General features: G+C 37.3%; 2 protein-coding genes across 2 annotated transcripts in view; one reads left to right on the top strand and one right to left on the bottom strand.

The window, feature by feature from the left end:
- Window positions 1-4,983, top strand: part of idh3a (isocitrate dehydrogenase (NAD(+)) 3 catalytic subunit alpha) — a 7,319-nt gene extending 2,336 nt beyond the window's left edge. Inside the window, exons 2-11 of the mRNA XM_079414128.1 lie at window positions 23-85; window positions 929-1,012; window positions 1,186-1,300; window positions 1,382-1,569; window positions 3,203-3,336; window positions 3,479-3,581; window positions 4,082-4,146; window positions 4,234-4,318; window positions 4,415-4,567; window positions 4,653-4,983. Of these exons, the coding sequence (XP_079270254.1) occupies window positions 23-85; window positions 929-1,012; window positions 1,186-1,300; window positions 1,382-1,569; window positions 3,203-3,336; window positions 3,479-3,581; window positions 4,082-4,146; window positions 4,234-4,318; window positions 4,415-4,567; window positions 4,653-4,736 (1,074 nt within the window). The 3' untranslated portion in view covers window positions 4,737-4,983. The remainder of the gene's footprint in view (window positions 1-22; window positions 86-928; window positions 1,013-1,185; window positions 1,301-1,381; window positions 1,570-3,202; window positions 3,337-3,478; window positions 3,582-4,081; window positions 4,147-4,233; window positions 4,319-4,414; window positions 4,568-4,652) is intronic.
- Window positions 4,984-5,550: 567 nt separating this feature from the next.
- Window positions 5,551-9,399, bottom strand: acsbg1 (acyl-CoA synthetase bubblegum family member 1). The gene is made up of 11 exons (XM_079414842.1): window positions 9,325-9,399; window positions 8,672-8,792; window positions 8,510-8,590; window positions 7,916-8,065; window positions 7,653-7,829; window positions 7,028-7,206; window positions 6,699-6,932; window positions 6,384-6,601; window positions 6,137-6,276; window positions 5,808-6,054; window positions 5,551-5,682 (listed from the first exon to the last, which is right to left on the bottom strand). Exons 2-11 carry the CDS (start codon window positions 8,783-8,785, stop codon window positions 5,606-5,608), a joined length of 1,617 nt encoding a protein of 538 aa, XP_079270968.1. The 5' UTR covers window positions 8,786-8,792; window positions 9,325-9,399; the 3' UTR covers window positions 5,551-5,605.
- Between the last annotated feature and the right edge of the window lie 6,127 nt (window positions 9,400-15,526).

Below are 15,526 nucleotides of genomic sequence, written 5' to 3'. Positions count from 1 at the left end.
ATCTTTGAAATTGTCTTTGCAGGTGTCCCGTGTAATGGGAGCCATAAAGACTCAGAGCCCACAGCCCAGAACCTTCTCCAGAGGGGTAAGTTCAAATCAACACGTACCATGTAACACGGTAATCGGTATGGTATTTTTTGCAAATACTTTGAATGTAAATAGTGTTGTACAAAAATATGGTAAAAATGTTGTACCATGGCCAATATGAAAGTAGTTTGTGGTCCAGTTTGGTTCATTTGTAAAGCTTAGCTTTTATATCACTTGTTCCAAACCATTTTTTAAATGTTTTAATATGTTGCAAATATTAGGAAAATGGAATTTGATTTAGGAAGTGTACTAGGAACTATACAGCGACCTTAAATGTGAAAATATGCAAATAAATTGTAAATAAAAACAAAAGATTGTTAAAGTTTTTTCTTCTTTTCTTTAAATCCAATTTTTATAGTAGTTTAATGTGTATAAGCCATACACTATATTGTGGAAAAAAGGGGTTTGGTACGTAAAAGGTCAGTTTTAGTTCCCCGAAAGGCAAGTACTTGGAAGAGCTTAATGCCCAGCCTTGGGTATAAAGATTCAATCACAAAAGAAGTCTTTAGCATTCATTTCACTGCCTGCAGAAACTATGTAATTGTTATTTCAGTCAAGATTGTTCACTTGAAGGCGTTGTTTTTTTTAGCATGAGTAAAAGCAGAATGAGTCAGACCTACTCAAAGCAAACGGCAAAACTTGAAATTGATGCCTTTGTAGTCCTTGCTATTCTGGAGACGTTGGTTATAGCAGCCAGCAGTGTTCAAAGTTCATGACCTTTTGTACTAGAATCCTGAAATTCCTTGTCTAAACTTTATGTAGAAAGCTTTAGGTTGCCAGATTGCAATACTTCTGATCAATTTCCAGATTCAGTCTCGTTTTCTGTGCTTTATTTTGACAGATTCAAACTGTAACGTTAATTCCTGGAGATGGAATCGGTCCAGAGATCTCCAGTGCAGTAATGAAGATATTTGAAGCAGCTAAGGTAAATATCTGTTGTTTTACTCTTCGGGAATGCAGCATAGGCTGCAAGTTCCAACAAGTGCATCATCCACTTTTTCTGCATGTGTCAGGCTTAACATTTAGCTACTGTTATATATTTTTTAACCCTTTTGTGCACTGTTTTAAATCTTAGTTGTGAACTCTTTCCTTAACCAGGCCCCTATTCAATGGGAAGAGAGAAATGTCACCGCTATCAAAGGACCTGGAGGCAGGTGGATGATCCCTCCTGAGGCCAAAGAGTCGATGGACAAAAACAAAATTGGATTAAAAGGTACATTTGCTGACTGTCTCATCAGGCAGATTTTCATAGTTTATTTGAAACTCACATGATCAAAATTGAATTATATTTCAGGACCACTGAAAACACCAATTGCTGCTGGACACCCATCCATGAACCTGCTGTTAAGAAAGACCTTTGACCTGTATGCTAATGTGCGTCCTTGTGTGTCAATTGAGGGCTATAAGACACCATACACCGATGTGGATCTGGTCACCATCAGAGAAAACACAGAAGGAGAGTACAGTGGGATTGAACATTTGGTGAGTATGAGTGTTCGCCTGTCTTTTAAACTATTTATCCAGTAACCCAACCAAACCAGGGTTCACATACTTTTTCCTGCAACTGCATTTAGACCTTTAGTTCCAGTGTAGCACAATAGGTTGACCTTTGACTTTTGGAGCCCTCAGCAGCTAGTTGGCTCTGAAATATCAAAGGTCATGCTATTGTCATCTAATGCTCTCTTAACCAGTTTCTCACACAGTGCTAGCGGGAATTCAGTGGCACAGCTCATATTTCAGTGCTGTTTATTCTTTAGGTAGGTGTCACTCGGCTGCTGTAAATCAGTTGTCTGTGGTCCCAGTCCATAGTGTGTCCAAGCGTCATGTGAAATGACCTTCGGGTCGTCACATTCCATTCATGTGATCTTCCCTTTGTCTGGTCACGTTATGAATTGTGTACACTACGGTTCAATAGTTTGGGGTCAGAGAGAGATTTTTTTTTTTTATTCAGCAAGGATGCATTAAATTGATCAAAAGTGACAGTAAAGGCATGTACTGTATAATGAAGATTTATGTTTCAAAGAAATTTCCACAAAAACATAAGGGAGCACAACTCTTCAAAATTGATCATGAGAAATGTTTCCTGAGCAGCAAATCAGCATATCAGAATGATTTCTGAAGGATCATGTGACACCGAAGACCGTAATGATGCTAGAAATTCAGCTTTGCATCACAGGAATATATTACATTTTAAAACATATTAAAAATAGAAAACAGTTGTATTAATATTTCACAGTATTACAGTTTTTACTGTGATTTTGACCAAATGAATGTAGTCTTTGTGAGAGACTTCTTTCAAAAACATTTAAAAATCAGACCGACTCCAAAGGTTTGAACAGTAGTGTAAACTTTAAAAAAATCTTTTTACTTTTCTCAAATTTTCTGTAGACGTTAAAAAAAATCTTTCAGATCCCAAATTTTTAAATGGTAATGTACATGATGTGGTTCTATGCATAAAGCATTAAGGGGACAGTCCACCCAAAAATGAAAATTCTGTTATTAATTATTCACCCTCATGTCGTTCCAAACCCATAAGACTTTCGTTCGTCTGACCCTGCATAGGCAGCAACACAACTGACACGTTCAAGGTCTAGAAAGGTAGCAAGGACATCATTAAAATAATCCATGTGACGACAGTGGTTCAACCTTAATTTTATGAAGCTACGAAAATACTTTTGTGCACAAAGAAAACAAAAATAACGTCTTTATTTTTTTACCCAAAAAGTATTCTCGTAGCTTTGTTAATATGTCTATTTTAACAATGTCCTTACTACCTTTCTGGGTCTTGAACATGGTAGTTGCGTTGCTGTATATGCAGGGTCAGAAAGCTCTCGGATTTCTTTAAACATATTTTAATTTGTGTTCCAAAGATAAATGAAGGTCTCACGGGTTTGGAACGACATGAGGGTGAGTAATTGTCTTGAGTGAACTATCCCTTTAAGCTACCTTTATAGATCAAGTCCACCATATAAAACTTGCTGTGCAAAACTTAAATCTGAGTTTGTGCAACAGTCATCATATCTTGCCCTGACCCTGATTTTTGAAACCTAAAAATGGTTTTGTCAAGATCTGTTTATCTCAATGTTATATTTGCACTATTTTCACTCTTAATCAGATTGTGGATGGAGTTGTGCAGAGTATTAAACTGATCACAGAGGATGCCAGCAGGCGCATCGCTGAGTATGCATTTGAGTACGCCAGGAATAACCAAAGAGCCAGTGTCACGGCCGTTCACAAAGCCAACATCATGTGAGAGTCACAAATCACACAGTAACTTTGTAGCTATGAAGAATTTCAGTATAACAAGTTTTTACTGACAACAAATGTCTTGTTGGATCTAATTACAAAATAACTGTAATATAAAGATGCTAAATTTAGTGATGTCTTCTAGGCGAATGTCTGACGGTCTGTTCCTGAGGAAGTGCAGAGAGGTTGCTGAGAATTTCAAGGACGTGAAATTCACTGAGATGTATCTGGATACAGTCTGTCTTAATGTATGTTTACAAGAGAACTTTATATCAGTTTTAACACTTCAACTTTGACTTCTAATTTGTTAAAGTTTAAATGACTGTTTTTCAATGTAAAGGTTTTCTTCTTATATTGTATTATATTTTATTTCAGCTTTATTTTAATTAGACACTTTTTCTTAAATGGTCATCTGTTTAATAAATAATATATTTTATATATCTAGTTAAACAATTGCAACACTGCACTGCATGCATATGCAGTACTGCACATTCTGAGTTTCAGTTTGGCCTTTTTTGTTTATACTGTGAAATATGGAAAATACTGAATTCTGTTGCATTCACACACAACAAATATAGTATTTGAAAGTAAATGTGGTCCCCCTTTTCATATAAATTAAATTTCATGATGATCAAGTTTGTAATAATTCTCAACCCGTTTTCTAATTTATGTGAGTTATTAGAAGACCTGCTCAACGTAGTGACAACGTAATGACTTTACATTACATTATATTGTGATTATCCACTAGATGGTGCAAGATCCTTCTCAGTTTGATGTACTCGTAATGCCTAACCTTTATGGCGACATCTTGAGGTGAGTCTGTATAAAGCATCATACAATGATATGTGATATGATTATCTACAAAATGCAAGTCTCACCAAGCTTTGATTTGGGTTTCAGTGATCTGTGTGCCGGATTGATTGGGGGTCTTGGAGTCACTCCCAGTGGAAACATCGGGGCCAATGGTGTCGCCATATTTGAATCAGTATGTATTGGACTCTGGAGGCTGATGCAATGAAGTGATTGATCAAATAGCATTATTCCATATATCATAATCCATTTTTTTTTTTTCATGTGTTAGGTACACGGAACTGCCCCCGACATCGCAGGCAAAGACTTGGCGAACCCCACCGCCCTTTTGCTGAGTGCCGTCATGATGCTGCGCCACATGGGACTTCATGGGCATGGTAAAAAGATCGAGACCGCTTGCTTCGACACCATACGGGAAAAAAAGGTAGGATCAGTCAGTGAATATGAATTTAGCTTCTATCATCAAGACAGAACTTATTTTTATGTCTATTACCCATCTAATATTTCAGGTTCTGACCAAAGACCTCGGTGGAAACTCTAAGTGCTCAGAGTTCACAGCTGACATCTGCCGAAGAGTGCAGGACATGGAATGAGGCTTTTCTAGTCTCTATGTTTGGATCTGTTGCCTAAAGAACTGACAGTCAAAAAAAAGAAAATAGATTAATCTTCGTATCATTCTGATATCTGCGCACAATTCTACTAGGTGTCTGCATTTTCATTTCTCCAGAACTACAAAGCACTGTCTTAAATTCTTGTCCTTCAGTGACTGTATTTTTGAGCTGTTTTAATCTGTCAAAAAGGAACTACATTATCAAAGATAAACTGTATTTATTGACTGGACACTTTCTATGGTTTGATGTGTTTTGACAATTTGCCATTCTGTCATATGACAGGAATAATCTTGTCCAAATAGTGGGCGTAAATACATAAAGGGTATTTTGAATTTAGTGGGGTTTTTTGCTTCAAAGTGTGGTAAATCCGTTAAAGTGAATATATGTTTCACATTTTTTATGCTTAAGCTTTTACATCAGCTATGAACTTTGCATTATGGTTAACAATTAATATAATTCAAACAGTTCTTGACCTTTGCTGTGTCAATTGTGAAATGACTGTATCAAGACATGACTGTGGATGGAATATATACGTTTATTTTTATGGACAAAACAACCCATGTCTTTGTTTATAGAGCACTTATACAATCATTATAATACTGCGTAAACTAACATTACCATATACAGTAAGCACAAGTTTTATTTTTAAGATCCGTTCAAAACATACAGGAATATTAAACATATTCAATTTACATGGAAGACAATTAACAGTATGTTTAATGATATTTAAAAAAATTAGGGCACTTAGTGTTGTTAGATTAAAAAAATAAATCATTTTCTAATTTCTACAATATGATTGGCAAAAAAAGCAACAGTATCTTTAACAGAGATACAGCCAGTCTGGAGGTTGTCTATTCTCTGTAAAAACTGTCTATTTCACCTTGATACATCTGCAACACCACTGGGCGACGTAGTTTCATTGTAGGACCTGAAAAGTAACATAATTCTATTATCTTTTGGAAATAACTGCTGTTTCAATAGAAATAAAGATCCATCAGAAAATACATTATTTTTATCCCCATTGGATAAAAGTAATGTGTGCACAGCACTCACCTAGTTCTCCTCCAACAATTGAGAAATCTTTCCCTAATATGGTCCATTTTTGAATGCGCTGGGCATTTGAGGTTGCTTTTGAGTTGACCCGTGCGATGCCCTCTTCAATGGACTGGTACACTATCTTGTCTTTTCCTCCAGTGATGTCTGACACCTTTGTCGATTGGCTACCATGCCGCTGACAGAATTCCACAGCCTCCAAGCTAAGAATGTCAGTGGGTTCTGTAGTCTCTGGATTGATTGTGCACTAACAAAGGAAAGGAATAATAGATTAACCTAAATGGTTTTGGAGTTATTGAAGCCAGAGCCTTTCTCAAGGCATAGTTTACCTTTAGCGTTAGCAGCATGGACAGAAATTTCCTCTTGTCTCCAATCAGCATGGCATTGCTGATGATTGGCAACTCTTGTTTTACAGCATCCTCTGTGGGAAGTGGGGGAACGTTCTCTCCTCCAGCCGTGATGATAAGCTCTGAATGAAAAGCGATTGAATGGAAATGCCATTTTAAGCTAACCTGAATCTAATTATAGCATCGAAGCTGGTAAAATATGCGTCTGATTCAAAATTGCATCCTTTACCTTTTATTCTTCCAGTGATGTAAAGAAAGCCATCTTCATCTACCTTTCCCAAGTCTCCAGACCGGAGCCATCCATCTTCATCCAAAGCCTCCTTTGTTTTATCCTCCAGGTTGAGGAATCCCATGAAGACATTGCGGCCCCAGAAACACACCTCTCCAATGCCACCAGCATCTACGTTTACTTGTTTGTATCGGCAGCCCGGAACCACATTACCACAGCTAGAAGAGTTTTGGGAATTGTTACACAATGAGCTTGTTGATTATTGTCCTTCAGATTGAAGGTACTCAACCTTTAAGCTGAGGTGAGAAGTCTTGCCTTGACAATCGGTACACTTTCGGTCCAGACATAAAGTGGGGTCCCGAGCTTTCACTCATCCCGTAGGCTTCATACAGCCGAATGTTGAGGCCAAGGAAGAACTGAAGAGTTTCACTTCCAATAGGTGCTGCTCCCGAGAAGAACTTCACACAATTGGAGAAGCCCAGCTCAGCACGAAGCTTCTGTAAGACCAAACTGTCTGCAAGAGTGAAGAGGAATGACTTCTCCTCATCCCTAATTTAAAGAAAATGATCATAAAAACATTAGAAAACGTATAAATAACTTCAATGGACAGTACTGTATAACATACTGTAAAACAATTGACTTACTTCGTAAGCCTTTGATTAGCCTCCAGACTAACAGACATGGCCCAAGTCACTAGTTTCCTTTTCATGTATCCACACTGAGAAATGCCTTCTTTGATCTTTTCCATAATTTTCTCCCAAACACGAGGAACACCCATGTGGGCTGTAGGGGTTACCTCTCGAAGAGTGTCTACTAAAGTCCCCTAAAAGGTAACATAAAATTTCAAGTAAACAAGGTAGAGTAGAATTCGATCCTTTATAACATTTGACAGTGCTGTAGTAGTCTGGTCTCAAGTCTGAGTCCAAGATCATACGCCCATGAACCTTTACATTATGATCACCTATTTAATAACCGGTAGGACCTCCATTAGCCCACATAACAGTGGCCACGTGGCGAGGTGTTAATTCGATGAAGTAGCGATAGGACCCCTAGGGTATCTGGTACTATAATGTCAACAGCAGGTCCTTCACTTTCCATACATTGAGGAGTGGTGATGATGTAGAGTGAACCTGTTTTTCCAAGTCGAACCACAAATGTTGGACTGGTTTAATTTGCAATTAATTTGCTAAATTCTGCAGGAAGGTGGCTCAACAGGAGCAGGACTGACTGGCCTAAAGCTAAACAAAAGTTCCGTTCTTGAACATTTACCTTTAGAGCATCTGGCTGAGCAAAGTTAACTTGCTCCCCCCACTGGATTCCTGTCCAGAGATCAAAGATCTGGGCGGCAATATGGCTGAGAGGAAGGTAGCTGACCAGAGACTCTTGCCGGATTTCAGCTGACTGAATATCTCCAGCCCTGCTTGCACGGTGGGCTGTCCATGTGATCTATAAGAGTCCAGAATTTAAAACTGTCATTAATCTGCACCAAAACATTGCTGCTCTATTGAATGTCATTTTCCATAGCAGCTTACGTTATCATGGCTTAGCATCACTCCTTTCGGTGATCCGGTTGTCCCAGATGTGTAAATAAGTACACAGCACTGATTGGCTTTCTGACTACTGATGACTTCATCTAGCTCTTGATCAGAGACCTCCAGTCCTAGTCCCATGAACTCTTCCCACTGTTCAAAGACAAACATTTACAGCAACTGTTTGGATAACTTTGGCCTACATGGTAACTCAGACAGATCTCGGTAGCACTTCATTTTACAGTACGTGTAATTACCTGGTACATACATGGTAAATATATTGTACCTACAGGCAAATGAGTGGAAACACAAGGTACTTACCTGAAGTGCATGTACATGGTAACAAATAAGAAACACGGCTGTACTTAACAGTCCTACATGCATGGTAATTAGTTTGTACATACAGACAAATGTGGGTAAGAACGGTCACTTACAGGTAGTGCCCGTAAGTTCTTATTTGTTACCATGTACATACACTTCAGGTAAGTACCTTGTGTTACCACTCATTTGCCTGTAGGTACAACATATTTACCATGTATGTACCAGGGAAGTACATGTACTGTAAGTGCTACCCAGATCTCTATATTGGACACTCACCGAATAGAGATTGGGCAACTTCTCCTTCAAAGATCCAGAATACTGGACTATGGCTTTCAAGTGTGGAAGCTTATCCTTTACCTAACAAGACAAACAGTGTTAATCAGCTTGTTCATTAAGTATGAGGAGGTCCAGGTTGAGACAAAGTAGACCAATTGTTACCTGTAAAATCTTATCCAGCTGCTTTTGATTTTCCACAACAATGACATTGGCTCTTGAGTCTTTAGCAACATAGAGGCAAGCATCTGGTGAGTTTGTGGTATAGATACCTGCCATTATACCCCTAGCACAAACAAAAATATAAATGTGAGGGCAGTGATAGTTGATCGAATACTCCCTTTCCACCTTAATAAATTCATTTATAGTTTAAAGTATTTGATGTTAAAGGCCCGTGCAACAGCTTGACCAATGTGTACACAAGCTTCCTACACTTAAGATGGTTAACTCAGGGCCCTGTTTAGTAATTCTGTTCCATGTTTCACACTGAGTATATTCACATGTACTTTAAAAGTTAGATTTGTATGCTTCTGTGAGATTTGTGAAGTCGGACTAACAGCCCAATTGGAATAATGCAATTGTAGCTTGGCTTAATCCAGCATGTACAGTGTAAACCAGGGGTCCTCAACTCTGAACTCTAAAATGCATTTAATCCTTCAAATGTTCGATTTAAGCATTCTGTCATGTACTTGGACAGAGAAACTGACACTAGTTTGACTACAGAAAAAGGTGCACCATCGGTGCAGTACAATTCAAACAAAATTACAAGTGAGGAATTTTTAAGCTTAAATGAAATACAAACTCTGGGTATTTCTCACCCTGCAAAGACAGTTCCAACAGCAGCAATAAACCACTCTGCGGAATTGAATCCCAGGATGGCTACACTGTGGAACCGTTCCAGACCAAGCTAGAATAATTTTCAAATATGACTGTATTATATGCAATCCATAAATTACATGAGAATGAGCTGTGCAAATTAACTTTGTTACATGAACATGTTATGCATGAATTAGTGTTTAAAAACTGCTCTATGATCACCTTTAGAAAGCTTTTGGCAGCCATTCGACTGAGGTGATAATATTCTGAAAAGGTAACTTTTTCCCATTTGTTTCCTCTTTTGCTTGCCAAAGCGGTCAGCTTCCCGTACTTCTGAACTGAGTTGGTAAACATTTGATGCACAGTGACGGGCTGTTCTGGACAAAGTTCATCCATTCTCAGCTGAACTGATCCGCTGGCCTCTGTAGTCCACAAGGATTGGGCTGGGGCCAATTCTGCACCTGCCAGAACCTCCTCAATGCTCTTTGTCTCTGCTGCATTGAATTAGAGAGCATCACAGTTCAATGACAACAAATTTGATGATGTGAACAACAGGATTAGGAGGTCAGAACATAATCCTGATCTCCAAACTCTGAATATGCTAAACAAAATAATAGTTACTCTACTTACACAATCCAGTCCCAACATCCTGCTGCAAAACCTCTGTCATGGGTGAACAGACCGAGCTGAAACACAGATTGCTGGTCTGTTAGATAGCAGTGGACTCTGGCTCTCCCTGCAGTCAGACCCGGCTCTTGCTGCTGTACCCACGAATCACGTTGCAACCGCTCAACAGCATTGTAAGCCCCCACAATGACACGTTTGGGTTACTAAGTACTAAAGCCCCAGCAGCTTTATTGACATACTAGAGCTCACAAAATTTGTGCATTTAGTTCCCATCAGTCATGGAAACTTCTATTCACTCTTTCACTTCAGTTCTTGACGTAACAGCCAAGTGAGAGGGCACATTAGGTTGCTTTAAAATTGGCATCCCTACAAATTGACAGACTTGATGCTCTTTGTAAACAAGAGTGGCAGAACTGGCAGCTGAGCTGATTTCATTTCCGCTGCTCATTTTGATTCAGAGTGTGTTTGGTGAAAAGCACAAACGCCAAAGTTTTTTCCAAGTAGTGTTCTGCCAAACTATCTAGAAAAGACATTTGACATCTTATTCTTATTAGTGGCAACCATAACTGAACATAACACAAATTCCCACAATTCTTTTAAGAACCAAAGTTGTCGCACTGTTTCACTTTTTCATTTATATCTTTTTTTGAGAATGAAACACCACAAACCCTAAAATTACTGAAATAAATTACTAAATAAACTTTACAAACTTGTAATCTTCACATTTCTGATTTTAAATCCTCAAAGAAATAACCCATTTACTTACAATGTAAATACCTCACTGTAACCTTATTTTTTTCTTGAACGTGCATTGATATTTGATTCATTTTGATTCACATAAAATGACTCAAATATCAATGTGCAGGGTTGAAATTCAACATGATGAAGATGTCACAGTCCAAGATAATTCAAATGGTATTAAACACATTCACATACCTTTTTCCAAGTTGGTTATTGGTTGGATCAGTTTGCTGATGTATTTGAGTGCTGGTGCTCATGCTGATTGCAGGACTGGTATGAACTGTTCAAAGATTGCTGGTTCTTGGCATAATGAGGACAGAATGAAGCAACGAATGGGCCATGAGGCACCATCACAATTCTCCAAATGAAAAAACCTTCAGATATGTGTTTATTTTTATGATGCTCTGAGTATGTTGAGTTTCTGGGATATAATCGTTGTTAAGTTCTGTTCTTAGGTTAAGTTGGCAAAAAGTTTGTTCAGTGTGAAATGTCTTTGGATGAAAACACATAGAGCATATTAATGAGTTTGTGGGCTTTCATATGCAATTTGTTACAGTCTTTTGAATTTGTGTAAAACAACCCACTCGGCTGAATTTATTTGAGGTTATTCTGACATATCGTCAATAAAATTCATTTATTTCTAATGGGATTTATTTTTTTCTATTTTAGTTTTATCACCTTTAAGAAAAGAGAGGAGGAGTCATATTTTTCCATACACAGACCTGCTCTTCTGTGAACTTTACATTTTTGTGCTTTGTTGTGTTCCAAACTCCTAAGTCTTTTACATTAAATCGAGTTCTTTCTGTTCAGTGCAACAAAGCAAACAAGCTGAAATTTATGGGTCAGTTACAAATAAGAGTGTCCATGATGAAGAAAGGAAAAATTTAAAGTACACATCAAGTTAAAATTTGGGGAATTGCACGATATGGTATTTTTCAGCCTGAACTAATTTTGATCATTGTTGAAACTTAAAGACATTGTAATGAGGGTCTGGATCCTATAATATTATTATTATGTGCCCAACAGAGTTTTTTCTTCATTATGATATCAAAATCATTGATCCAGCATGGCATTTTATGTTATCTCACCAAAAATAATCAGCTTACTTGCACTTTTTAATGTTTTATGAAGAAATGAATAGATCCAAAACTAAGAGCCAGTTACATGGCATGACATACTGAGTTCATGTTAGCCGACCAAAAGTCCTCGGCTTGCCAAACCACTGAATCTGTAGAAACTCATTTAAACTCACTGAATCTGTATAATGAAGTTTGTACTATAAAAGTTGTAGCCTACTACTTTATTTCTAACCGTGTTTGGGAGATATGCAAAGTGCAAATGATAGAATTATTCATATTAATTATTATTCGGTTCAGGATGTTTCTGATGAAATATTGTGGATACAGTAATACAGTATACAGTAATATCCAATGACGGAAAATAATTTACAATGTCAGAAACAGCGTCGCAGCAGGAGATGCATCTGAATTATACAGGCTAAATATAGCCTACAGGAATTTAACAGACACAACTGCCATAACATGAATCACTGTTTACAAAACTCCTATTACAATATCTAAATAGACATAGGCCTAATAATATCTAACATAATACATTCAGCGATCAGTTGTTTTGGACATTTGCTGTGCATTTCTTTAGAATGTTAAGCGTCGAAGTGTTTTTCATTTAAGGGTTAATTTTCTAGAAGTCTTTATAAATGGTTTATTGTGGCTCTCTGGTGGACAAAATGAGAAATAGCTGGAAAACATAAATTCATATAATAAAATCTGCAATCTCTGTATTTTAATCACGCCTCTGTTATTTCATATATGAACAATGGAAGATAAATAAACAGAAATAGATTATAATAATTGAAAAAAATAAACATCGCTGTCTGCCCACTAGTTTGAAATAGATTAAAAATAAAGTAATTAGTGGCTAATGTGAATATTTTTTACCATGATGTAATGAGTATAATCTCATACACAGTTTTGGAGAAGTAATGTAGTAATTAAAGTAATTTAACCAACAATCATCATGCTAAATTCGTCCAATTTTGGCCTTTACTGTACTTATTGATACTTCATTAATGCTAACATATGCAACTGAAATGTAAAAAAATCTATTAGTAGATGTAGAATTACATTATCTACGATTAATGAATGATCTAAAGATCTAAGTATTATTAATTATTTGTCCATATTATTATGTACTGTAGGAAGGTGTACAGTTATCACGTTTCACCACCAGATGTCTTTACAGTCATTTCAATACATCTGTGCTTAAATGACTCAGCATGTGATTACAGCAAGTTATTTTATATTCTTGATGAAATGAATCCTATGTTTATCTGCTCTCAATTTGTTCATCAAGTCATTGTTAATAATGTTTTTTAGAAATGTTCTGTTTTAATATAAGGTAATAATGCTTATATGCCCTCTGGGTTATTATTAATGTACAAATGTTGAGATGTGAGCTGTATACATTTCAACCAATAAATTGATCATTGTGATGATACTTATGTCAGACCTATACCAGTCTTATTATTTGGTTTATTTCAGATATTTTATTTGTGTGTCCACATCTGTCCTATCCACATTAGTCCTAAAACCTCAAACAATCAGATCTGTCTAGCAACAAGGTTTGCACAACATATATGAATTTTGGTTTGGCGTTTGTTCTTAATGTATCAAATCTCATGAGAGCTGATTGGAGTTGGTTTTAAATGTCTCCTCCTCTATAGAGGGTAGTTTTCTCAGATTTACTTCACTAAGGCGGAAGGAAGAGCTGTGGATCACATGCAGTGAACTACAATATCAGATCGTCAAAATTAGAAATTAGAAAACTACAGTACAACGTAAACTTTAGTTTAAATGCAGTGCTATAGGTTTGTAAAAGAAATGAAGAAAGAAAAGAAAAGAAAAGAAAAGAAAAGAAAAGAAAAGAAAAAAAAGAAGAAATGTTTAAGATCATTTAAAATAGGCACGCTCTTTGTAAAAGACTTTTGTGGTTTGTGGCGAGTTCAAATAAAAATATTTGATGTGGTTGTTATTGTGTGCTTTATTTATAGTAATAGAATAAGTCTGTGTGAATAGAAGGCCTATTATGTGAATGTGTCTAACAGAGGACCCGGAAAACTAAAGCTGAATGAAAATTCAATTCACTATGGAAATACTGAAAAGGAAATTGGACTGTCGCTCATTCAGACATGAAGACATCAGAACTGAACAAATAACTCAAAGTCCTGTTGTGTGCACAACAGTGTACAAGGTTCATCCGTCAATATTTTCTGAAACCTGTGAAAAGTTACTCGATACATGGAGACCTGCAGCTCTGTCATCTAATTGTCAGTGTGGCATGAGAGCAGGCCATGTCTTTTTTACTATAATGTTTTCAACTATTTGTCCAGAGTTCGTTCTTGCTCAGTGCAGGAGTCCTGAGAAATATTTCACATTTGCATTGTAAGACAGAGGGTTCTTGCTGTCTCCATGTAAAAAATTTTGCAGAGCAGAGCATAAGCTTAAGGAAACGTGTTTCAACAAGACTGCCGATTCCTGTTGGGGCACATGATACAAAGATTCATGCGGAAGAGAAAGAAAGACTTCACTCTCAACAGACATCTGACAGAGTAGGACCTCTTCGCTCTGAAGGACAGCACACTAATCAAGCTCACTTGTATTCGTATTGTTATATGTGTTGTACTGCATTACCATCTCAACAGATTTGACCAGGAAAATTGTTCAACGCAGACGGTGTGCACGACATCCACGGACTCTCCTGTTGACGAAAACTGCAGACAGTGCACGGACCGTAGAGTAACGCGGACGGCTGAAGGATACTAGAAAAAAGGAAGAGCTCTTTATTTCATTCAACAGAGTGTAGAATATCCCAGACCCAGCAGATTGTCAAAATTTGAAAACCACAGAAAATATCAGCTTTTGAATGCAGTGGAAAAAAAGGCTTGTAAATGAAGACAAAAGAATAAATGTTCTATTAAGATCATTTCAAGTTTGGATCCTCTTTGTAAAGGACCTCTGTGATTTTTGTATAAAACTCCCATGAGTTCAAATGAAATATATTTTTTTTATGTGGTTGTTGCTTTGTAGTAATAATATAAGTATGTGTGAAATAGTACTAATTGTGTCTAACACAAACACTCAACAAAAGGACAACTTAAGCTCAATGGAAATTCAGTCCGGCATCGAAATGCCGATGGTACAGCCTACTTGAAGAAGAACGGAACAGAAAACAAAAAATCCTGTTTTGTTCATCTCTGTAAAGCCAAACGTGAATGGCTCCTCCACTGAGTATGTATAGTGGGTTTCACAGACAAAACTCCTGGACGAAGAAATTGTTTCACACAGACTGCATGGGCTGAGCATTGACATCGGCGATGCATATTCAGTCTAGGCGTCCACATGTACAGTCTGTTTAACGCTGTGCCCGAAAGCTTCCCTGTTGTATTGATCTATCAGCCACCTGACAAAATGATTTCAGACTGACTCCCGACGTAGTTCACACTTGGTCAGTAGTATCACAGACAGCGCAAAGACTAGTACATTAATGTCTCACAATACAGCTCCCGCTAAAATGCTCCCGCAGCGCTTAAAAAGGTGAATCTAAAATAACTGAGTAAAAGACAGATATAAGTCTGGTAGCACATCTAGGTTTCTTTACACAAGAAGAGGAACGCATCATCGAATCTCAATCTCGTTTTCCCTCAAAAACCTGAAGAAACCATCTAACACCATGGACAGAGTTGTTTGCAACGTCAACTTTACAGTGAATGTAAATATAATGAACGATGGGCGCGGAACTCGGTGGCGCCTAAGCATT

Source organism: Barbus barbus, assembly GCF_936440315.1.
Source record: "Barbus barbus genome assembly, chromosome: 50".
In the NCBI taxonomy this organism is placed as follows: Eukaryota; Metazoa; Chordata; class Actinopteri; order Cypriniformes; family Cyprinidae; genus Barbus; species Barbus barbus.
The sequence above is the reverse complement of the archived record's forward strand: the minus strand, read 5'-3'. Positions and strand labels throughout refer to the sequence as shown.